General features: G+C 37.0%; 1 protein-coding gene across 1 annotated transcript in view; it reads right to left on the minus strand.

Annotated features, from left to right (window-relative positions):
- MYO16 (myosin XVI) overlaps positions 1 to 26,272 on the minus strand; it is a gene marked incomplete at its 5' end in the record, with an annotated part of 129,700 nt that overhangs the window by 76,468 nt on the left and 26,960 nt on the right. The window contains 5 exons of the mRNA XM_009645751.2: positions 8,285 to 8,490; positions 8,725 to 8,805; positions 13,266 to 13,441; positions 16,164 to 16,239; positions 25,986 to 26,186. Of these exons, the coding sequence (XP_009644046.1) occupies positions 8,285 to 8,490; positions 8,725 to 8,805; positions 13,266 to 13,441; positions 16,164 to 16,239; positions 25,986 to 26,186 (740 nt within the window). The remainder of the gene's footprint in view (positions 1 to 8,284; positions 8,491 to 8,724; positions 8,806 to 13,265; positions 13,442 to 16,163; positions 16,240 to 25,985; positions 26,187 to 26,272) is intronic.

A 26,272-nucleotide genomic window follows, 5' to 3' on the forward strand; every position in this document is an offset into this window, starting at 1 on the left:
CACTGGGAAGGAGTGAGTGAGTGGTTGCATGGGGCTGAGCTGTCCACTGGGGTTAGCACACAACACTTCTTTATAGAACACAATGATTACCAAAACTGCCAAAGACAGTCATTTTAGAAATCACGGTTTTAAACTTTGCAGATGACCTTTATTCTTCACAGGAAATTAGTCATTACCATGTTTATGAATTTGGGTTTAAGGTGCCCTCAAAACTGATGACTTCAAAATACTTCATTTACTCACCTTTTCTTGCATTCTACAGAAAAGACAAACAAAAATGATTACCCTCAATCAGAAATATCGCTTCCAGCTCTAGGTCTGAAGCAACAAACTACACAATGGCATGATTGCCATTTCATATAAACTGATATCATTACATCTACTTTAATGGAATATTGCTTTTTAACACCAGTCGGATTATGTCTCACTCTCCTTGCAAGAATTTAAGGTATCATGGCACCTATCAATGCACTGCTCTGTGAGAAGAATGATGATGTTATTGTATAGCAGACAATAAAGCTAAAAGGGCCAGTGTGATGACCTATCACTTTGCAATCTACTCAGTACATCATTCTCACCAGCGCCCTAACTTGCTCGTGAGACTCAAATGTTTTGCTGCACATTTTTAATTCGCAAATGATATATTATAAAACATTACGATTTCCCTGCTTTCAAGAGGTAAAAAAGAGAGAGGAAAGACAGAGAGGAAAAAGAACCCAAGAAATTTCTGGAAAAAGGGAGTTCAGATATGCCATGATGAGTCCCACACAAGATCCACAAACATAAACAACACATCTGTGCAACGCAGCATCAGCTAATAGTACAAATTTGATCAAAAGCTTACAATAGTTATTAATAATGGCTTTATGCCAGTTGCAGAAGGACAGCCATTATTTGACAAAGCGATGACATTAGCATGAACATGAACTTCCCTGCCTGAGAAAAAAAGGTATCTCTTCAGAATGACCTCCAGGCAAAGTCAATTGTCTGGCTGAGTTAGTAACAAGTGCTCTGAAGCCATTTTTGACCTTTTGACCATTTTCAGTAACAGTGGCCACTGCCCGGCATAGAACTGCGGCATTCAGGATCTGCAGTTAAGCGTAGCTTCTAAGAAGAATTTAATCTAAAAAGAACTTCATACTGAAATCAGAGGAAAACCTGTAATTAAAATAGGCTTCAAACATACTTTTTTCACCCTCACTGCTATGATTATGATAAGAATCCATTATCATTGTGTTCCATATCTTCCTTCTTAATATTTCCTATTAAAATGGATGTTTTGCCATCTTTTAAGTTACTTTAAAACAAAAAAATCATCAGAATGTTAACTCTTTAACATTCTATTTTCAAAACGTTAAAATCTTACGAGATTCTTTATTTTTAATTGACTCCATACATCTTACATGTTGTAGGAGGAAAGAATCACAGAATCACAGAATCACAGAATCGTCCATACAGCTTACATGTTGTAGGAGGAAAGAAGGAGGGAGAAGGAGAAGAAGAGGGGAAGAAGGGGAAGGGAAAGGGGAAAAGGAAGGGGAAGGGGAAAGGGAAAGGGAAGGGGAAGAGGAAAAAGAAGAAAAATATGGTGTTCTAATAATGTACCTCCAAAACTGCACATGACACTGTCTTACCAGCTAACACAAAAAACTACTTATAATCTAAGCTGCATGTCTGCATATGCATAGGTAAAACTAAAGATTAGACTGATACAATTTAAGCCATTTTTAAAGAGAATTGGAAATGGTAAATCATAACATTCTAGTGACTTATCTCTTCTTGCAACACTGTTAAGCGATGTCTCTACATCTCCTGCCTTTGTGTTCTCCTTCACAGTATGAAATTTTCTCTGCTGTTCCTTGAGCAGCAACAGAAGGCAGGATGGGAGCTCCATGATGGAAAACAGGAGTCTGAGTTGAAACAGTTAAACCCAGAAAAGACAGTCTAGAAACCTGAGAGACAGTAATGAAATTCCAAGAAATGCTCAAAAAGTGCAGAAATGAAGACAAGGAATAGCACACTAGCAGACAATTATTTGGGTTTTCTGAACTACTTGGGTTTCTCCTCATAGAAATCCCTCAATTCTCATCAGCTATGTGAAAGACTCCATTTGCTTATCCGTTCACATAATCCACAGAGGTTATTCTGAGGTCCAACAGCCCTGAAGGTTTGCCACAAACGGCAGGGAAGGCTAACACAGATGTCTTATTTCAGGACCTGTGCAACTGGACCTTGCAGTCTCCATTGCTAAGCAGTGTCCCAAAGAAATATGTGTGACGTGAACCTCAATCTGTAAATTCATAAATTCTTCCTTGACCAAGGAAACTAAAACAAAGGCAGAGCAAAGCACTGGGTATGGTTCAGCGACTTGGTGAACCAAATTAAAGAAGAGAGAGGAAAACTTGATTTTAATTTCTAATCCAATTTTAATACCACTAACAGTAGAGGAGTGTTTGTAAAGGAGGATGGTACCAAAATAAAATTGTTCAGAATGAGTGAAACAGAGCATTTACTGCCTCATTTTTAACTGAACATGCCTGAACAGCTGTACTTCACTGAGCAAGAAATATCAGCTCACCTCATTACTCTAGATGGGTCCTTGATTACTATCATTATTTTTAAAAATTTATATTCCAAATGGCTTTTGCATGTCTTCCTTGGGCACCAAGTGAGGTGAATGACACGGAAGTCAGCCAGGATCCATTTTATTAATTGATGCAAAGAGATTAGGTTCTAGATATTAAGCCTGTACAACTAGGCTCTGTCTGTGCCCCAGAGAGTTTCTGAGCCCTATTGTTCTACACTGGTAATAGAGCACACCCTGATACTTACTTTTTTTTTGCCATTGTACCCAATACGAAAAACATAAACTAATACATTCCTACTAAAGAGCTTTTTGTACATCTTGGGTGGAATTATCCTCATTTTAAATAAGGTATCAAAATGCTAAGTGCTGGAAAGAAACAGCCATCTGCAGACAGTTCCTAATTCCATGGTTATTTTCCTGGTTTTTTTTCTTCCAGGAAAAGGATATTTGAGGATACTTTACATATGCGTACAATTTGGGCTCCAAATTGGAAACTTTGAACTCTTCACAACATTGTTTGTGCCACCGCCTTGACTTAAAAGCAAAGCTAGAATTTCAAAATCTAGCCCACTGAGAACAGTTCTGAAGATATTAATGCAAAATATATGGGTAAACTTTTCCAGGAGTCTAAAATGCGTGTTACTCAAGGCTTTCTATTTTAAAGATAAGGTAAAAACTGATTTCTGCCTCTGTTCTCAAAGAGCTTTAGAAACTGAGCCAACACTGCAGGCAAATTCAGCAGAAACACTGCAGCTGGAGTTGGCAAAGCCACTGAAATCACATATATCATTTCATAATTATATTGGTGCTGCCTGTTTTTACAGCATTTAATAGCATCTGACCTTATTAATTCCATTTTTATTATATATTCATTGACAGTAACTGTCACAGCTTCCACTTAAGAACCAGAATTTCCACAAGATTTCTCTTCTAACCAATGAACTTTGGTGATTGAGGGGTTCACGTAGCAGCTGTCAACTTTTACTTTGATAATACAGAAGCAGAACCAGTAAATCCAAAAAGGACAGCGATAGAAATAATGATTAATCTTTGTGGCCCAGAAAAAAAGTGCTCTTGCAAACTATGACCTTTCCTTAGCTACTGTCATTCTTTAGCCGTCACAAGAGTTCAAATGTGACTCCCAAATATACCAGTCATATTAATCCTTAATAAGATATTAATAGAAATGTATTCAAATTCATCCAATTAAGAAAGCACCAGTACTCTCTGTATTACAGATAGAATATCCAGGTTTTCTGATATTCTATTCCTTCACTACAAAGGCCCCTAATTCAAACATTCTGTCTTTTTATTAGCCAGCAAAAAAAGGGGGTTAATTTTTTCATTAATTCATTTTTTTAACTCTGCCCACATTAGTTAAGGAGTGTGATAAGGAAGACCCTAAATGTAAATGCACAAAAACTGCAGGGAAGGTGGAGGAAGGTAGCATTTCACTATCTTTTGGGAATTCAAGTTGGGATCCAGGCCACAATTTCTCTTTGATTTTGCACCCTGCTTTCCAACCCAGTATTAATAACCGTTACTTCTCAAGCCAGGTAAGCCTGGAAGGACTGCATAGTACATTCAGCTCTAGAAAAACAAATTTTCCTTGCATCACTACTATAAAACACTTTGCAGCTGAGCTAAGCCAAGCTGTGAACCACACAGCTGCATCCACTGAAACTCAGGCCAGCAGAAGGACTCCAAGACACAAACTGAAGGTGAAAATCTTACAGTTATGGGTAAACCTCTCACAGGCACCCATCTACGGATGCATTGTGTGACCTTTAAGTCTTGTCATTGCTTGGATCGATAGTTCATAGGATCACACTTATCAACTATATCAGGATAGCAAGATAACTTGTGTTTTACACCTGTAGGCCTATTTTTCCTGCTTTGGGGCCACAATGTCAAATTGCTAGTTAGCATGACTCAAATGGGGAGGAAACCCTCCTCTTCAAAAGAGAAAACCTGCGTGAAAATTGAGAGTCCTTCTTAGTATGTAGTATTTACAAGCAAGGACACAGCAGAGCATGCCAGAATAAAGCAAAAATGACTTATATTTCCATTTCTTACAAAACATTCAAGAAAAAGTTAAGGTGTGGGCAAATTTAGTTATCCCCAGGTGCATCCATCATTGAGTTAAGAGATGGAAACTGTCTATTTTTTCTTTCCCTCTGTGTTTTTTTGTTGTAAGCTGTCAAGGTCTTTCTCCCCAGAGTAACGGGAAGTAATTCCTTTGCCCCTTAGGGCAAGCCATGGGGAGGCTAAACTTTTTCAGCCCAGTAAGAGCATTTGGTAACAGCTTCCTACAGTTAATAAAGAACCATTCGTTCATCTTTCCCTGTGTTTTGTTTCCTGATTTTTCTGCCCCTCCCGCCTCAGTATAAACAGTGTAATGTTAAAAAAATACATTTATTCCCTATTAAAAAAAAAAAAAAATAAAAGAACATCATCCTCATTCACTGTGATAGAGCTGTATTTTATCCCTGGGCTTCTGAGTATGATGGCTGCTTGTGGATGAGAAAATACCACACAAAGTGGAGGTCCTACCAAGTTGGTATATATTTCAGCAAGCCTTCCTTGTCTTTCAGATCCTACTCCTAGTCATGAACCTTCCTTAATTATGAGATTTTAACTAAGCCTCTAACTATCCATCTCTATCTAGAACAATAGTTTTTGTTTGGTTTTTTTTTTTTCTTTTCTTCTTGGTTCCAGGGTAGCTCAGAATGGAGTCTGTTCACATACGTACCAGTATCACTGAGGCTTGTTGTGATCACTACTTGTCATAACTGATATCTTATATTTTACCTGTTTCTATGGTATTTGTATTGGTTTGGGATGGAGGGACCCTAACTAAAATTTAGGTCCATGTCATTTTTTCTCTCTTTTGCAACTTGAAGAATAATAACCAGTACTTCAGAGAGAGAGGTTTAGACTATGTGCAGCATCCTGACTGTTCTGCAAGAAGCAGCTCTTGGAAAGCCATCACACCCAGTAGCTTAGTGCCTGTGCTCAAAGTCTGCCCAAATACATACCAGTGCAACCAATGCTGCCCACCTAGGGGCTGGAAATCACAGACCATTCTGAACCATGCCAAAGAAGTAGAAGAGCCATGATGGAGGAAAAATAACTGCAGAAATAGAGAAAATACTATTTTCCCAAGTATTAGAACACTAGAAATACCAGTTTGACACCAAAGGAAATAAGAAACTGAAATGTGAGAAAGTCTATGAACTTCAGATCTATAAGCATATATGGAAATCCAACAAAACAATTTCTCATTCCAACCAATGAATAGCAGGACAAGACCAGAGTTAGGCTGCGAGTTAGCAAATAGTACAAGTGACAGGTTTTTTAGGACACTTTTTGAAAAGGTAGTTCATAATCTCTGAATTCAACAGTCCTTTACTCTTTCTTACCTATAGTCTATTGCCTAAAAAAATACAGCATTAAGAATCGATAGTACTTTTGAACTGCAATCTAATACTCGCATTTTCGCTTACAAATTTTGTACTTTTCACCCAGGAACCAAACAAAGAGCCACATGCTGGCACTGTTTGAAATGAAAAGAATTATTCAAGTACACTGAATGTGAATATGAAGCTTAACCGGTCATGGTGAGTAAAGTGAAGAATTCGCATGTTCTGCTGTTCAAAATAAGATAAGCTTTGGCCTGTATGACAGGAACGGCTACTGTAAAAGCCTTGTGACACTGATGGTTTCTTGCAGTACTGCTGGGACAAGAGCTCTGTCTTCCTATTTGTATGGAAATCTAAAAATCAGTAGTGTCAAGAGATGTATGCAGAGTGATTATTGCTAACTTCTGAGTAGGTTCAACATATATTCACAGGGAATATTATAAAATGGACTTCATTTTCAGTGACACCGTGCTAGCTCCGCCACTGTTTAATTAATTTTATGTATAATAATGCAATTATTAGGAGCCGGTGCAAATAGGTAAAGACAGGGGCTCAGCTGCAAAGAACCTATAATTTATTGTGGAGGAAAAGAGATAAAGATGGACAGTAACAAAATTAGACCACTTTAAAATAATAGCATAAATGTTGCTATCATCATATTGTTGGGGTTTATTGCTATTCTTGTTTTACTATCATTACTGCAAATACATATTTATTGTGAGACACCAGATGTTCTCTAGACTTTTAGGTAAAAATTTGTCTTTGGGACGTACTTGAAGGACTGGAGGAAAAAGACTGAAATTATATTTGAATCTTCAAACATTCTTTTAGGGACATTTTTAAATAAAGTTTCTCCAAAAAAGACAATATGCTGGACTCAAGCATATATTGTTAGGGTAAACATGCATGGGACCATTCTCCAGCACTGAAGCCAACTGAATAAAATGACCTTTGTACATATGGCTACTCTCTTTTATCCTCTGAAAGAGAGCAGCTACCTCCACACTGCCCACCAGGAATGGTCCCAGGCCTGTGCTAACCTCTAAGCTCTATCTGGGAATTGCAGTGAGAAAAGCTAGGTGGCAAGGACCAAATCCCCGCCAGGAACCATTGTCAGGATTTAACAGTAGGAAAGATTGTGGTTTTGTGCCCATGTAATAGTCCCTTGAAGTGTCCAATTCAGTAATATAGAAATGGCTATATAGAGATTGCCCCTACTACTTCGGAATATGGAAACAGGCTGCTTTTCCAAAGCTCCCATTTTCTGCATCTTCTCCTCAACCAGCCTGCAATTCTGGATTCACCCTGCAGGATGAATATTGTAGTAGGACAGAGATGGCTTACATTTGAAAGACGTGGGATTATAAACTCCTGTACTCCTGCCCTTTTTGAATATTTACAGAATTGCCAGAGAGAATATGATCCTGTTCAAGCAGTAATTTAACATCCACAACTTTTCCAAGAAGGCAACTGAAAGTTTAGATATGTGTAAGCAGCTGATATTCCATGCTGTTTTTCAAAAGTAAACCAAAACATAGGCCAGATCATGAGTGCTTGATGTATCAGTCAAGGAGTAGAACATGCAGAGAGGAGGAACATGTGTTGAGTGCATGAGGCTGCGAACCAAACATCTCTTGGACAAGAGGTGATCTTTCTTTGCCGAAGCATTTGAGAAAGTAAGTGAGCCAAAACCCCAAAACTGAATTGGGGATGGGGGAAAAGAGTTTGCCTTCAGCTAGAAGTCATGACATATACCTTTTTGTCTTTTCACATTAATTACAAATGGCACTCATTTCTAACAACAATAATAAAAATGGAGTTACGATATGAGCATCAATAACTCATCACGATGCAGAAACAAATCCTAGCATATGAAACACAAATACTGAACCCACGACACCTACACCGATAAACTTGAAAAATTAGACTATTTCTCCTCCTGCTTTTTAATTACCTGGAGACAACATGAAATATTGTTTATTTCATAAATCATATAAATAGCATAAATTATAAAAATATAGCTATTTTATGAAGTTATATTTTTTAAATTTAATACATTTCATTGATAATATTTATAAATATATTTCCACAAAGTTCATGATTCCTTCAATTAAAAAACAACATGCCTACACTCCTTGCTGGCAGACATGGTTTTTCTCTGATGAAAGTCTGAAAGGCTCATCAGCGAAACAACACTGCAAGCACCACCAGAACATGACAGAAGGCTTTGTACTGTAGGTAAGAAAAAGTTTTTAGGAAACTTGAAAGAATTTACCTTGACAAGAAGTCTGTGAAAGAGAGACGTATTGGATATCCATGTCGTATGATTTTGACCATGTCTAGGACACCAATGTACTGCAGTTGAGCAGACACATAAAAATTGTCAAAAGTATCTGGCAACTTGGAGTTATTAGGCTTTATACAATGAACAGAATGTGGTGTGCAGTTCTGCAGCTTCCCAATAATATCTGTGAGTGATTTCTGTGGAAAAAAAATCAGTTATCAATCATTATTGTGCAGCAAAGGCAATGTTCAACATGTATGCTTTTCCTAACTTTCAAATACAATTTTCTCAAAGGCTTGATCTGGCCATGCAACTGGCTTTCTCAAGCATGATTTTTCTTTCTTCCATTGCAATCTGTAGATGCTGCATTTAAAATGTTTTTTGTTTGTTTGTTTGTTTTTTTAATTTCTATCCAGAAGATGTTCACTGACCCTGAGCTGTATTGCCACAGTGGTTGGGCCCCCTCGTTCCAGTCTCTGGAGAAATGAGGATGTTCCTTTCTTTTTCAACAGCTGTGGAGGAGAAAAGCACACACACAATACCTTTATCTCCAGATGGGCAGTAAACCTTCATTTTCATTGTTACACAATTTATTAACAAAGGCAAACATTTATACAAATAGTATGCCATAATCAATGATTTGAGTTTCAGAAAGAACTGGGAAGGTGGATAAATACCCTTAAGTATCTGCAGAGCCATTTGTGGCAAGAAACTTGTGATTTCAAAAGCAGCTGTATACCCCTGGAAAGATAAAATACCTTTTCCAAATAACTGGGCAAAGCAATATGATCTGGAACTCTATTGCAGAAGCAGGACTTGTGCAGTTAGTGTCCCATACAGTCTGCCTATAAGTAGCATAATTCTGTAACTCTGAAAAGGTTCCTTATGTCTTTGGCAGATGCTTAAGTGAGTAAATGTAAGCACAGATCATAAAAAAATCTTGAAGAAACAAAATAATATTAATATTAAAAAACCCTTCTCTTTTCTTCCTGCACAAGTGAATGCAGTTAACCTTTTCTGCTTTTTTTTTTTTTACCCATTTTCACACATTCTGTGCATAAATTATCAATAACTTCATATCTCATTAGAACCAATGTTATCCTATACATCAGAGTTGGGAGTGGGGAACAAATTTGTTTTTTGTTGTTCTATTTCTTATCTTTGGGACTAAAATGGCAATAATAATCCTAAAAGTGGTCCCAGAAATTTGTTTTTTGTACAGGAAGGCTGGCAAAATTATTGCAATCCAGGATTTGGCCAAGCTCTTAGATTCAAACCTCTGTATCATGACAACTTTTTAATCTCTGACTTTTTTTCATTGCTTTTCTCCAGTCCAGTTACCCCACAAAACTCTCTTTCTATCAAATCAGCATGTTGTGGCCTGCTCCTGTCCTCTTCCAGCTGCATCAAAAAAGTGTGCACTTCCTCAGCTTGGCCCACTCAAGCCAAACTCTATTAAAAATACTGCAGTGCAAGCTATTCTCTACTCACTGTGCTAAACTTTGGAGCTCTTTTTTATTTCAAATCTCACTATCAATAAGATTTTAACGGCAAATTCTCCCCCAACTTCAAAACCAAAAAGTAAAAGAGATCTGCTTGCTCCAGGTCTTCTCATAAAAAGAACCACTAGCATGCCAATGGCACTTCTCAGTTAAAGTTTACCAAATAATTGAGGCATATAGCTAAAATAGTTTTCTCCACTTGACAGACAGATTAAGTCACTAGTTCAAGACCATTTCTTGAGTTAGTGGAAGAGCCAGGAACAACGCTTTGTATTCTAAAGTTCCTGCCTGCTGTCCTGTGTTACATACTTCTTCCCATGGGAAAGAAGTGTTTGGTTCAGAATGAGGGAGGCAAAAGAAAGGAAACAAGGCAAAGACAAAAAATTAATTTAATTCAAACTCTTCAAACTTGGATATCTTCAGCTATGGGCTAAGGAACAAGACTACATCACCAAAGCTGTACTTCTCTATCAACCTCTAATATGCAGCTTTACATTGGAAAATCTTGTACCTCTAACCTACAGAAAAAAAATAATGTATGTAACTTTGTAATCTTTGTTAAGAAGCTAAAACTTCCTCCTCCTAAAAAATCTCTCTTTACCAGCAGAATATTTCAAAGCTTTAATCAGAAGACATACCAAAAGCTTTGCAATAGATGAGTTCTTCAACGAACAGACAATGAAACAAAGTGTTCATAAAGAGGAACAACATAAAGTCAATGGAAAGAAAAGCCTTCTGTTAGTGGTGGCCATTCATGTGACTAGCCTTCTGCTGTATGAACTCTGAAAGTCACTGATTCTTCCAAAGGAAGTGAGGGGAAGGTGACAGGGCCAAAGTATGCACTAGGAAAAGCTTACAGAGCTGCTGTGAGCAAACGAGAATTGTGAGAGTATCAAAAAAGATGTTTTATTTGAAAATGGGACACAGACTTCGTAAGTCACAGAGACTTAAGCTGACATCCCCAAATTGCTGTGACTCCTTATGTGCTCCAAAATTCTGGCCAGCTACTAGATCTGTTCATGTCTATCTTAGGATGGATACACTGTTCTCTTGGACACTACTACAAATAGAGTGGTGAGTTCAAAGTGGTAGACCATCCTTACATGTGACAGCATGCCCAAAATCAAGGGAAAAGTCATTTATGGGAAGGTAAACAGGTAGATACATGGCCATACACAGAGAAATCTATAATTATATAACTTAGCAAGTAGCTAGGACTGCAGATGAGAAGCTGCAAGGGGAGGGGAATCACAGCAAACTCTTATCTGGCCTCTGAAAGCATCTTCTTCTCTTTCCTGGACATGGTGGAGTCTAGATGACTGTCCATACACAGCAACATGAACACCTTCCATTTTGCATTTCTCACTGCCTACAGTATGATGTATGTTACAACTCAGATTTCAGATAGAAAAGGAATGCTAGTCTCTGGTTGATAATTCTTGCCTTAATGTCCCTCTTTCTCCCCCTCCCCACTTTCTCTTTTTTTTTTTTTTCCTCTTTATTGTCTTTACCCTCAGGATAAACTCTAATAAAAATGCAGTGGTTATGATTTTCCATCATATAGTCATTTTAATTCTATGCTGACAAGAAAATGTCCCTTACATTGCATTTCCAATTATAATAACAACAACAAAACAACAAAACCAACATTATTCCAGCCCATCACAGTGGATTTTCAAGGCTATACTGGAAAAGGGAAGAAATTATTTGGGACAGCAGAGTTATAGATGTGGGCTTGATCCACAGAATACTTGAAGCACTTACCTACTTCCAGCTCCTGCATCAGGTGCCTATTCCAAAACAACACGTGCCTCTTTTTTGCCACTGGAACAACTTAGATACCTAAAGTTTTGCTTCCATCCTGCAGGGCAGCACGGTACCTTGCTCAAATTAGGCCAACTTAGTATCTCCAAGCTAAGTGGTGTTCTGTCTCACCTGCGCAGCTCTTCTCAAAGCCTACCTTTGAGAAGCCAAGCCATCCTTGTCTCTGTGGGCAGATGAAGGATGAAGTTCTTCTCACCTTCCATCTAATACCTAAAAGTTTAGAGCATTCTCACTGAATCTGGAATTTCTGACTTAATTTATCATGCTTCCCAAAGGAATTTGAATATGTCTTCTATCTCTCAAGAGAGTAACTCCAGGTTAAAAGCTATTCTGGACTGCTCAAAAACCTCATAGTTTCAGAGATCCCAGCTGTGTGGTGTTTCCCTTGAAACAGGCTTGATTAGGCTTCTAACTTAGAGATGCTTTTCATACTTCCTTCCATGTATGGGACTAGGATCTTTTTCACAGCCTTAGGAAGCTTCCTCTAGGAAGCTGTTACTATAGTGGAAAGGCACCTACAGGCACCTTGTGATTCCTCAGCTGTTTGCTAAATATAGCCTTAAACCAACACCATTCACTTCAACTTAAGTTTTTCCACTGAGATTACTGACAAGAACAGTAGACAGGAATTATGCTGCTATCAGCAGGGGGGCTACAAGGAAACTCCCATTGCTATTCTATGGATGTACTTGCATAAAGCCTTCCACAACGACACATGAGAGCGGGCTCCTTAATCCCATGACCGAATCAATTTTATGCAGCTGTAAGCCAAAAATAGAGTCATAAGATTCAAGAAGCCTGGTGAGGCAGCTGATGTATTGTGAGAACTGCTTGCTTCTTTTCTAGAAGAAGGAGGAATTCCAAAGCTCTGTCAAGAATGGACTCAGCAGATCATCTAATTTCTCATCAAAAGAGGGATATTCCATGTGACATGAACACTTAATTTTCTGATAGCCTCCCAGGTTCCTCCCCCCCCCCCCCCCCCCTTCCTTTTTGTTTTGGTTCTTTTTTAACTTTTTGGTTGACTTAGCTAGCAGAAAAATAGAGAAGTTCAGAAATGGAGACAGTTTGATTTGATTTCAAATTGACTGGGAAGATTGACATGCAAGTGACCATTTAAAGTAACAATGTTTTCCAAAATATACAGGGTTGATCTTCATACAAAATCACAAAAACTATCTTCTGCAAACTGGAAATTTCTCAGGTTAACACAATAAAGGCATTGAGGTTTTATTTTTCCGCTTCCTATGCTTTAATTTACTTAACTGTTCATCATAAAGTCAGCTAAGGTGACAAAACAAAGAAGTGTTCCTATACAGCCCCAAATCAGCAATATCGCATCCATTGCTAAGCCTTGGAACCACAAAATCATGGAATGGTTCAGGCTTGAAGGTACCTCATCATCTGGCCCAACCTCCTGCTCAGAGAGTCCAAGAAAGAGGTTCTTGAACCAGCATTACTACTGTTAGTAAATTACAAGCTGTTAGTTCTCACTATTCCTTTAGTGTTCATATTAAGCACTAGATTGTTTTAATAGTTTAATGACTACAGAGAATAAAGCAGAGAACAAGGAGCTTTCAGAAATTACAAATTAACTGAGAATAATCTTCAAGGAGCAAAGAGCAGAAAGAGTCCTAAATTGTTACCTTGCTGAGCTCAATGTATTTTTTTGCTTCTCCACTTGCACAGGCTACTGAAGGTTTTTTACTCAGCAAAGCTGCTTTACACCCTTTGATTTTAAGGGAATGATATGGAGGAATAAGTGATCCAGTTTGTGTCAGCTTGGACTGGAACAATTGATTGATGACTACATTTTCACTGGCTGGGAAAAAAAGAAGAAATTAATGCATGAAGATAAAATACAGGTTAGAAAGTTATATAAATTGTATTTAGAAGTAAAAAGACATGCAGCAGGAGACAGAATTCAATAAGCAAACTTAAAACCAGTGGATAAACCAATAAACTGTTATATTATGTTAGTTATCAAAGAGCATTCAATATCTAAGGATGTTAGCCATCAGTAACACTATTTTTAAACATATTCAAGTCCTGTAATGAACAAAACAGGGCAGAAAACAAAACTTTCAGACTGTGATCTGTCTAAATTTAATTACTTATGTGACCATCAACTCTGAATTTTGTTCCATTACAGACTCCCAATTTATCCATCTATTAAAGCAATATAAGAGATGCATTCTGAGCAACATTTACCTAACATGTAGTATTTAGAAATTATCAAGGCTCTTGGTAAAAACAAATTATAGACACTCACTGCACCAGAGAAAAGGAATTATATAAAACATAATATGGGAAGGGATGAAGAAAAAAAAAAAAGGCAAGGTGAAGGACACAACTGTAGCAAGCTGGGTTCATATGTCTCTACATCAAGACCACACTTACAAACATTTACAGAATAAAGACAATGCCATACAGATGTTTGATGCAATGGTGATAATTACGATTTACAAAACAAATACACTTCCAAGAGGTGTTTTTAAAAATAAAAACCTGAATTTTAAGAGAGATAGGATACCCTATGTTAATTTCAGTCAAGTTATCCTTTGTGAGATTATGGTCACGGTCTTTTTAAAATGTAATCATGATTACATACTGCTTATACTGCCACAGCACCGCTAAGTATTAAAAATCTGTTGTGTGATACATCCTTAACTATCTTTAATTTTTATTTTTATTTTTTTTTAAGAACTAACAAACTGGCATTATGATCACACCCATCACATGAATAAAACAAACAAAAAACCAGAATGGAATAAATAATGTCATTGTGTTTAGCATAGCAGGTAAAAATCATCAGTTTGCTGTTTATTAGCTATCTAAGGATATATTTATTAGATGCTTAAATGCAATAGATGCGTTTCCCTTTTTCTGTGGAGATTATTATTGCTTACTTAACAGGAATAATAAAATTATGAGGAACATAGTAAAGCAGATACTTGAAACAAGTTCAGCACAATCAGTGGACATAGTAAACCTCCATAGTTTAAAAATATGGACAAATGTAATAAGTAGTATTAGGAAAGGCATTAAAATTATATCCTTCAAATTAAAACATAAAAAACCTATGTCAGCAGTCTCTCCTGATTTATTTGTCTGACAGGTATGTTCCATATTCTTACACACATATGCAAATTACTTTAATGTTGTTAGCATATTTAAAAGTTTTGATTAAGAAAACTAAATTCAATGAAATTCAAAGGAAACATGCACTTAAGGTGTACTTCTACCTAACTTATGAAACTGACCCTAAAGGAAATATGCCACTGACAATAGGTTTTAAGCTCACATCACTTAAAAAAGAAGGAACGTAGCCCTTAAATGACTTACATGCTTGTAACTATTCTGCCTTCAGAATTTTTCCATTAATTATTATTGTTATTATTATGACATTAATTATATAAGCATTCTCAGCGGATCAAACATTTTATATCCAATCCAATCCTCCGTTCTTCCCTTGTAACAGTTGCATAGCTGACAGCACAGAATAGCAATGGAAGTGCAAAAGCAGACTATGCAAGAGAAGGGAAGAATGCGCTCTCTTGTACAACATACTGGAAGTTGCCAAACCTTCTTATATTCATTGGCAGATTATCATGTAAATTCCGAGTAGTGAGAGCTGGAATGTCTCTAAAACTATCATCAATAGAATTATATTCAAGATCAATTCTTCCATGTCTTTCTTCATCCTTAATATACACTGTTTGCCTTTAAAATGCATCCATTGTTTTACTAGGGAGTTTAGCTAATTTCACAGTAAAATTGCTAAAACCCTATACATTGTAACAGCGGGGCTGATTTGGAAGACAAATATGACCTCCAAAAGACCTCTATTTCTATGGAAAGAAATACAGGTTTATAATGTATTAAGTGAAAAACTGCAGAGTTTGGAGAAAAGACAATTAACATGTCAGGATACACTAACATTTCCCTGAGGAAGTTGTTTTGTTTTTCTTCATAGAAAGGGTAAATGATAGAGGTTTTTAATAATCTAATTATGCATCATTAATTAATCACTGGCATGCATTATTATGAGGCATAATTATATAATATGCACATGGAAAGGTATTTAATTTTGTATTTCAATGGACATTTGTATCTATTCATTGAAAAACATAAGAACGCCCACAAGTTCCTGCTTTTGGAAGGGTACTCAAGCAGCGAAGCACATCCTCCTGCAGTCTCTATGATTTTAGGAGCCTTATTTACCTTCCCTATATTCTGGGGTTTATTTTTTGTTTACTTAATACTCAATGGTATCTTTAAGTCATACTTAGCTATCACACTATACCTTCTTGTTCTTTACACCATATCACATCATGAAGATGCTTTATGTTCATGAATTCTAAAAGCTTTCTAAATTAGAGCAAATTTCAAACAATGTGTACACACTTCAAAAAGATGAGGGTGGGGTTTTTTACTGGAAATAAAATAGATATGAATTTTTCTTAAAACTAAAATGAAAATTAAAGTCAAGACATAATGTCTTGATTTCTAACAACAACAGCAACCACAAAACATTTACTTACTTTTCATTACAAACACGAGATTTTGTGAAAGGGAATCTTTATTTTTTTCTATCGCACCAGCAATTTCATAAGTAACCTATAATAAAATATTGTGACATCATTAGTAATGACCAATGCATCTTTTAAAAATCTTACAGCAGTAGAAATGAGGCTATGGGGTTTTTTCCACTCAACAGTTAAAGGCTGGCACCAGGTAGTGTCTTTTGTTCCTTTCCTAGTGCAACAATACTAACCAGAAGAACTGGTTGTTGAACATTGTGTGTCTCTGCAAGTATACAGAAATGTCATCAGGCCGATTCTGAAACATTCCCACAATGCGAGACTTTGAATCAGAAGTGTAGTGTAGAGCAGAAGACAGTGACCTAAACATCACTTTCCCTGTAGGATGAGCGAGTGACTCCCAGATTACAGATCTCCTTGTCAACGGGAAACTGTCCACACTGACCAGGACAAAACACTCATGGAGCAATCTGAGTCCCAGCTGACACTCAAGACAAGTTCCAGCCATTTATATGTTCTTTGGAGGCAAATTTATTCCATAGGTTATGCTCAAATCTCATTTACTTTTCTAACAACTGTGTGCATAAGAATTTTGGATCACCTTAGTTGCCTGGTGCCGTAATTTCAAGACTTAGACAGCTGGAATGTCACTCCATCTGTCATCTGACTGCAGATAAACTCTAACACATGTGGTGGGCACTCTGAGAAGTGAGCAAAATGCAATGCTCCAGCCAGAGTTCCTGAGGGTACATCCAAACTGAAGAAATAAGACCAAGTGGCTGTCTTAACGTTGAGCCCATCCCAGGACACACTACAGAATAGCAGCACTAAGACCAAAAAACAGTCACTGACCCCACTTTTTATGGGGATGGAAGATAAACAACTAGTTAATGTATAGGCTTTAGATATAAACAGCACTGACTTGCCTGGTAGTAGAAGCCAAAGAGAATTTTTAAATTAAAAAGGAAGAAAATTATAGATTGTAGTACCTCCAGGATTAGGCAGACATTTAACGGAAACTTCTTGGAATACAGTTTGGTTTTATTTACCCTGGGACCATGTTTCTATCTAAAGCCTTTTTAAAGTTTTTTATTGGATCTATACCCTAACCTCCTTAGATATTTGGGGAGATTTTATCCTTGTATATTTAATAAAGCTGTAAATATATAATTAAGATAAGTAATACTACTCAGTGAATTAATTTTGTTTTCCATTGGGTCATTTGACAATTACGTAATGCTATCTTACTCATGAAAGAGATTACATGACTTGGATGTGTATAATCTGTTACAGCTAGTAGTTGTCAAATGATGTAATTAGTATGGCATCTGACATGGAAAAGATATAACAATAGAATTATGTTCTTTTCCATGACAGATGCAATGTTATATAATTTTCTAATTGCATCTCCTAAGAACATACAACATAGTTAGCAAACTACTAGAATAATTTCAGTACACTATTAAATGCTTTCAGTGTACTTAAAGAAAATATTCTACCATACTGGTCCATAAAAGATAATTAACAGAACTTATTTGACAAATCCATAACGCCAGTTCGTAATTGAGTGTCTTAGGCTTTGACTAAATTAGAAGGAGAGGGTTAGTATAGGTGGGTAGAGTAGGTAAATATAGCAGTGGGAGATACTATATCATGATTAAGTGCCTAGATTGAAACAGGAAGAAGTTTCAGTACTGGTGCTGGTATAATACATCGCCAACTTCTAGAACTATATTCATAAAACATCTCTCATATTACATAAAATACATAAAAGTTAGCAGGATTCCCTTTTATGAAGAAATTGCTAACTCTCTAACAGTTTTCCCATAGACTTGGTAAATTAATTCACTGCCTAAAGACATGAAAACCAACTCAATGAAATGGCACTCGAGGGTTCCATATTCATTGTCAGTCCCACAAAAGAGAAAAAGAAAGAAGTCCTCTTCAAGCTGCCAATTTTGTTAATTTAATCCTGCCCTCATCAGAGATGCCAATTTACATAGCACTTTGCCTCAAGCACATGTATTTCCCCCGGTTTTCTTCCACTGGGTTTCTAAAGTAAACCTGTCCAAAACTCTGCACTGGTTGGCACTCAAGCACAGTGGATAGTTATTCTGGGGAGACAAAAGCCAAACAAATATTATATGACTCAGACAGGAAATGTGCACTTGCTTAGATCATGGTTCCAGTATTATAAAACATAGTCCTTATTCTCACTCTATTTATTGCAGCTGTTTGCTCTATCATGCTTTACATGATGAACTCTTCGGGGCAGACAGTATGCAAACCTACGTGTCTGTTAACCGAAGGAAACAAGATCTTTAGATTCTATCTGAACTAGTTGAACTGTTTTTGTTAAAAAATAAAATAGTGTGCAGTGCCGCACTGCATTTTATTTCATTAAAACAGATTAAAACAAGAAAGGGATTGGATTTGCTTTCATTCTCGATTTAAATTCAGAAAGGAAGAGATCTTAACCTAAGCACAGTGGTAGTGGGGCAGGCCAAATGTTTACCTAGTCCTGGATATTTAGGGAAAAATATTGAGCAATACTTCCACTCTGAGTCCCACCAGCTCCCTCTCAGCTTCCAGGGCTCTACCCATGAGGGAGCTCTTGCCCTGTAGGCTGTATCTCATCTTTGTGTTTAATATCTCTTGACTGACGTTTTCTCCTACAGTCTCTGTTTCCAGATCTCATTAACATTTTCGGCATCTGTAACACCCTGTGACAAGGAGTTTCACTAGTTACTAGCTATGTAAAAAAATACTTGATTTTATTTGTTTTGAACCTGTTTTCTGATCATTCAAGTTAGCATAGCTGGTTTTAATATCATGAGAACTAGCAGATACAAATAACAGGTAAAAAACCAACACCCAGAAAACAGGCAGCTCACACACCAAAAACTTTGGGAACCGCATATTCCTCTTATCTTGTTACATACTCTTGCCTCTTCGCTTCATTAATTAACCTCATGCCACTCCGTGGTACATCTTCTCTTCTGAACTAAGTATACGCCCTCATAACATCTGACTTTGGTAAGGGACTTTATCTCAGTTTATTGGATTTCCCAATACACTTTATCAACAGGGCCACCTTTACACATAGTTTTCAGCAATTCCTTCAAATACTCTTTTCTGTAAATAGTTTTCATATCTTGTGATAGGCCAAAAGCACTCACGGTTAATGGCAGATCCAGCAGGAACTCTAAAACAAGCTATGACCATGCCACCTGGAATGTTGATTTGGCTGCATTCACAGTTAAAAGGGAAAATTTTATTATTTTAATACAAAATTTAACTCAGAAACTCACAGTTTTACATGTGTTAAATTTAGTTAATAAGAAAATCAGCGGTTCATATGTTTAAAAGATAAATTTTTGAGAACGAGTCCAAAGACAATTTCAGTGCACAGAGGGTCATGTGTAGTTGTTAATTTTCTGCCAGTACTTAAATGTGAGTGATATCATTTAAATGCTTGAATGTGCCATTTTTTTTTTTTAGGATCTCTGGGCTTTTCACCCTCACAAAACAAGTCTAGTTAAGCAATGAGTGAAGTAAATAATTTTATGTGGTCCGTAAAGTCTTACTCTAACATTGTGATAGATATGGTAGCATACTGAAAGCAGCAGATATTTAGAAACAAAATAGGAGGGTGGGGGGAAGTGTTCTATTATTTTCTCCTGTAAGTGAAAGTCCAAAATCAAGTCTACTTAAAGGAAGAAAGAGAGAGAGAAAGGGAGAAAAACACGGCTATCTTGTCTGTGTGAAAAAGAGAATCTTTGTCAAGTAACCTTTATAGGCCTTGGTATAGTTTAGACTAGACTGATTTGATTGTTATGTCTGGGGATTCAGCCTGGGGAAAAAATAGAGAAAATGAAAGCATCCTTATTGATTAATCCATCTCCTTTTGTCTTCTGATTTAGAGGTTCAGTTTCAGAGTCTGCCTGGAATATATAAGGCATTTCAGAGAAGACTGCATTGGTAAAGGTGAGCTGACAGCTGAGAGGTATTTTTGAAATGCATGTAGCTGAGAAATGGAGCAGACATTGATCTGCACTTAAAGGACATGATGTGCGCTAGTTTATAGAGCAAAGAAGTTGGTCTTTAGGTCTGATCGGTTTATTATGGTACTATAAGTCAGTGGCAAGGCAAACAGCGACAAGTGGCTTATCTGATTTGTAAATTCAAGCAGAAAGCTTAAATTATGATTAAATTCACATTACATGAACAATGGGGCAAATAGCTCATTATCTTGAACACCGGTATGTTAAATACCACTATTAGGTAAAGCTGTGTCGCTTGGCATTGTGCTAAGAGAATATATTTCTGATTTACTTATTGATATGTTAATTCTTCCATAAAATTTAAAAAAAGAACTTTGAGTCCTCGAGAAAGTTTGCTAATGGAACGTTATTCTTCAAAAATCACGACTACCAGTACAGCTGACAGTTCAGAGATATAATTCATGAGAAGCCCTTGGTTACGTGAGAGTTGACAATGTAAATATTAATGTTATCAATAGAAGTACCTAGAAATTCAGTATTACACATTCTGAGTATAGTTTCAGCTGATAGTCAGGTGCATTGATCCAGTGCACCCATAAAACACTTCGCTTCTGCAAGGCAAGCTTGCGGTGTACAGCGTGGAACTGGCGTGCCCCTCCTCTCACGGTGCTGCCAGGCAGCCGGTCTCCATGAGAAGCAGCTGAGAATACCCACATTTGTGTCAAGCATCAGAAACAAAGCAATGCCCCAGACGAGCAGATTTTTTTCCAGAAGAGATCAGACTGCCAGTGTTCAGGGAAATGTGTTAAACAACCTTCAGATAAAGCCTTCCACTAGGATTTTTTTTTTTAGTCTTACAAAACCTAAATCATTCTTTTCTACCTTCTGCCTGAACAGAACAGATAAGCTTTTTGTCTTATAGCACTCAGATACCAAGACATTAAATAGCTCTTAGAAGAGACTCATAATGTGTCAAAGCATTGTAGGATTCTGTTCAGCCGCAAAATTAAAACTAGGAGATAAAGTAAAATACTTGATATGATAAAGTACTAATGTTCACAGTGGCCTTTGCTAAGCATGTGTTCATATAGTTAACAACTGTATCATATTGCTCATGCAGAAAAACATAGATTTAGTGTTGTGCAGGCATAATAAATTCAAGAGAAATGAAGAAAAAGTTGTTTTCTTTCTTCCGCAGGATCACTCTGTCACATTTGTGTAATACAGTATTCTCTCAGCTTCCACTGAAAAATGTCACCCTGTGTTGATTTATTCTATGTGCAGAAGCTTACTTGTGCATATTGTTTTCCTCCTTTATTCCACTTTCTTCATTCCAAGACAGTAAAAAAAATTAAGAAAAAATCAAAGGTTTCTCAGAATGGTACCATACATACAGATTTTCTTAAAGTACTGCTTCCGCCAGAAAATCAAGTATGGATTCCACATTCTTTGGGTTTTTGTCTTTTTTTTTTCCCCTTACACTTTACTCTGAGCCTCTTCTTCATCTCACTTTGACCTCATGCTTTCCTTTTTTTCACCTCTGACCCGTTATCTCTTTTTCTCTCAGTTCTGCTTTTTCTGGAATGGTCTAAAGCTCATTAGGCTTGGATCAATAATATGGCATGTGTTGTCCTAAGAAAAGCTACTGAGCATAAAACATAAGGGAATGGGTGATACCTGACAATGCATGACTACAATCAATCAAAAAAGACGTGGTAGTGGAAGGAAAGATAATTCTCCTGTGAGTATCCTGACACAAAATGGTAAGGTACGAACATGTCAGAGGTCTTTAAAACTGCATGGACACATCTGTATCAGCTGTAATTCACTCATAATAGAAAGCTAGAGATACCAGTTTTATTCAGAAAAGGTTGCCTGCCAATCTCAATTAAATATACAAAAGTAGGTCTCTTCAGTGAGGCAGTATTTTTAATTGCTGTGTTTTCCAGTATAACTGCACTTAAGAGTTCCTAAAATAGCTACTGTAAGTGTCTGAGTAAAGATATGAATGCAATTCTTTCTGGACTTCGAGCTACATACATAAAGTACTGATGAAAAGGAGCCTAAATTACGGAGCTCCATGTGAGATTCATACTAGGGCCAACATAGACTATTCGCTTTCTTTTTTCTCTAGACGACTTGGAGTAGCAGCAGTTCCACATTGGCTGTGAACTACATTGCAGTTACAACTTTTGTTACCTAGAGAAATCAGGTTGCCTGCCTTCACCTCCGAACACAGAGCCTGCATCCAGTGTGGCTTCCTCCACCAACACCAGCCTAGACACATCACCCAAATATAAATGATTAAGCCTAGAAATGAAAAATTTCATGTTCAATTATCTGTCACATTTTACTGGTAATTCTTTTTCTACCCTCTGGGTCTGATTCATCTTTCAGTTACGCTCTTGTAAATAATGTGAATCTTTACCAAGTTAAAGGAGTTACAATTGGTGAAAAACTGTGGTGAGTGAGAATAAAAGCAAGCCCCCTTGTTTTAAATTTGGGGATCTCTGAAGGTAATGATGCAGAGAAAGATTGTTTTATACTTCACTTACTTTGGACTCATTTAATTGATATCGGACTATAAAAATGGCTCTCAAAACCTGCCAAAATATACTGTTACTTTATATGTAACATTCTTACTTTTGAGAGCCAATAAAGCCTGATATATTTAAAAGCCTGATCCTTTATCAATTTTCATAAAGTATAAATCACAAATTACTTTTATAAAAAGCTACTAAATGTAGTAATAGGACAATCTAAAGAACAGCATCAGTGGTTTTAAAATCCTAGTTTTTCATATTCAACTTATCAACTCATGAAGACATACTAGTCTCAGAATAAACTCAGTTTGTGTCATTAGTTAGTACAGTAATGTTATCATCAGATTTTATGTACATACATAAAATAAGTCACTGGAAATTTCACTCTATGATAGCTAGATAACTGTTCTATGAGATATCAAAAATGCAAGTGTCTTTAAGGATTTTGCTCAATCACTATTAAAGTAAGGAGAGTTGAGCACTTGCACGGGAACTTTTCTGTTTTGGCAGGGCCGAGCATTTTACTGTCCTAAGGATGCAAAGAACAACCTGACTGGAATAGTTCCTTGGCCAATGTAAATCAAAGGATCTCCACTGACTTCAAAAGAATGTGTGAATTTACATTACTTGGAGACCTGTCTATTTGTTCATACTTTTTGATTAATTGCCATTACTATTATTAGGAAAAGGTCAAACTAGGCGCCTGTGTTATAAAAAAAAAAAAAAAAAAATCTAAACCATGCAAGGCTAAAATGCAGGTTAATGAAAAGTGTACTCCTTACCACTGACAGTTTAACTTTCAGAACTAGCCACCTGAAACCTTGTTCTTAACAAATCTTCCTACAGAGTGCTTCTTCAGAGAGTAAGACAAACATTTTTAAAATTTTGAAGAAATGTGCTTATTATTCTGGTTGTGATTTTAATGCAGCCACCTTGCTGCTGCTTCCATGTCAGTTTTTTGGTGTGTGGAACCTTTTAGAACTATGGTGATAAACTTGTATAATCACAACAGAACTCCATGAAAAAATATTTACCTAACAAGTATAAATGAAATTAGACATCTGGAGTCCATGGTCAGTTCTTAACTCTATCACTTTAAGTGCTAATAAGTGTCACAAAATCCTCACTGTGCTGTTATCTAACCACTGCCTGCCTGCATTCCTACTGAAAAGTCCCAATAGTGGAGGTTTTCAAACCACTTAACTTTGGCAAATAAGTTGAGTCTAAGTAGAAGGCATTATAATGAAAGAAGAGCCTCCAGGGAGTTATTCAGACTATTTAGGTTAGGAATTTAAGCACTGCCCAAATACTCTTAATCCTTTCCATAGTGACGACATTTCTATCATTGGGCAGGAACAAATTTGCCTGCGTCAGAGCACTACTCAACACTTCCATCGACTTCATTTCCAAATGAGGAGCCACAAAATAGACCTTTCCTCATTTATATTGCTGTAAAGGACACTGGTTAAAGAAGCCTAAGCGTTGCACATTCCAACCTCTCATCTGGTGAGCTCAGAGTGTATAATGTTACCTTGAGATATGACAGAACTAGCAAGTCTTTTTTTGGTGACTTGGAGACAAGTCTTGAACACACTTCATAAGACTACGCACTACCAATAGTTGACTGACTGGGTGTTCAACAGCATAAATCTGTTCCACGTAAAATATTCATCGTAACAGGAAGTGTGTCATCCAGTACCTTTATCAGCATGGATTAGAGTTATTTTTCTGGTGTTCTCACCCTAGCAAGCACACAGGACTCCCTTCTGAATCTAAACTGATTTTTTTAGCAGCATACCAGATAAACCCCCTGCATATGCTACTCAGAAAATCACGTGAGGGAAGGTTGCTCTAATTATCTCTCACAGTAAGCAGCAGCAAAGCTATTACGTTTGTTTTAGAACTGTAATATGCATTCTACTGCAAAGACTTTATCATGGTTGCCCAATTTCTTGCTCATGGAACTCATCTCTTCTGTCTGTTGCTTAGGTATAGACAGGAGCATCCAGGTGTCAGTTGTCTGGTTATACTGAAGCACCTGCAGTTTCCACGTGTCATCCACAGTGGATTCAGAAGTCATTAGGTACGTATCACAGGCTGCCACTAAATCCTGAAAAAAACAGTTTCTGCCTGACAGCAGGCTTTACTGAGATCTCAGGTTTAAAGTGACCTACTACATAGAGTCATCAACTAATAACACTTGCAGTTATATTTATAAACAACGCAGTACATACGATCATGATGCTGTGGTTTTGAGGCACAGTAGCTAAACAGTTTCTAAATGTGCTATGCACAAAACTTGTATGGGACTCCATCAGTGGATGGATAGCTCATGGGATCATCTGCATAAGACTGAGAAAGTGTGAAAGGACACAGGACAAGTTGTTCAGAGGTAAGGACTGATTCCTGCAGCCTTCAGTCTATGCTCTCACCTGATTTCAGAGGAAATTTTGGAAAAGTGATAACTAAGAGCCCCCGTTGTATTGTGCCCATACAATCTACATTCATTTGCTCATTTCAGATACTACACAGAAAAGTGGCAGCATGTCAGATTAATCACAGAGGGGCCAATCTGTTAGATTATCTAAAAAAAAAAAAAAAATTATCCTTTTAAATACATACCTATTTTGCCTGCTTTCAGTTGCGGGTGGTTGTAGAGGCAATGTGAAAATGAGGGACTATTGGAAAGAAAAGTTTAAGAGGCCTATTTTACAGAACTGATTACTCTTCCTGTGAACACTGCAGGAGGGGAAATGCAAAACATTCCTCCTGTTTTACAGCCATATTTAGAGACATTTATCATGTTCTGGGATTTTGAGGGAAAAAAAAAAGAAAAAAAAATATATTTTGATTATGACTACTAACAAAAAACTGTGGGGTTTTCGCCAGATGCATGCCGGTATCTACATACATGGCTCAGGATCTATAGGGAACATATACTGTTCTGGAACAACATCTGAAAGCAAAGTGACAGCCAACTAAAATGGCATTAAACATTTATGCTGAGGTATCTGAATCACCCCCTTCTTCATAAAGTGCTTACGAGGAAGATACAACTTAGGAGACAGAATTAGGTAGCCCAAATCCTGCACAATATGATACAGACCACAGATTTTATACCCTAGATATTGCATTGAGATTCTAAGCTGTCCTCTGAAAATTCATCACTAGAAAGTGAATTGTTATTTAAAGCCAGGAGTTGGGGAAGCCACGCAGAACTTTGTTTTCTTTACTCTGTCATTAACTGCGGGCAACCAATCATTCAAACAACTTACCCTCCCAGCATAATGCATTACAGTGAATGTGGAGCCCTGATCCTTTGGGGCAAGGTTACCATTTCCATCTTTTGTGGAGGAATATACTGTATTTGTGTCTGATGAATCCAGGTAAGACTGAATGCGTTTAGAAAGGCTCTGTTCCACTGACCAAACAGATTGGCTTTCTTCGTCCAGCATTGACAAAAAGCCTGATGGTTTCTGAAATGAAAAAGAATTTTTTATCGTTTTATATGGGAGCAATCGAATTTCCGTTGTTCCTTGTACAGTAACACAGCTTGTAACTT

Source organism: Egretta garzetta, unplaced genomic scaffold (assembly GCF_000687185.1).
Source record: "Egretta garzetta isolate BGI_Z169 unplaced genomic scaffold, ASM68718v1 scaffold168, whole genome shotgun sequence".
Taxonomy (NCBI): domain Eukaryota; kingdom Metazoa; phylum Chordata; class Aves; order Pelecaniformes; family Ardeidae; genus Egretta; species Egretta garzetta.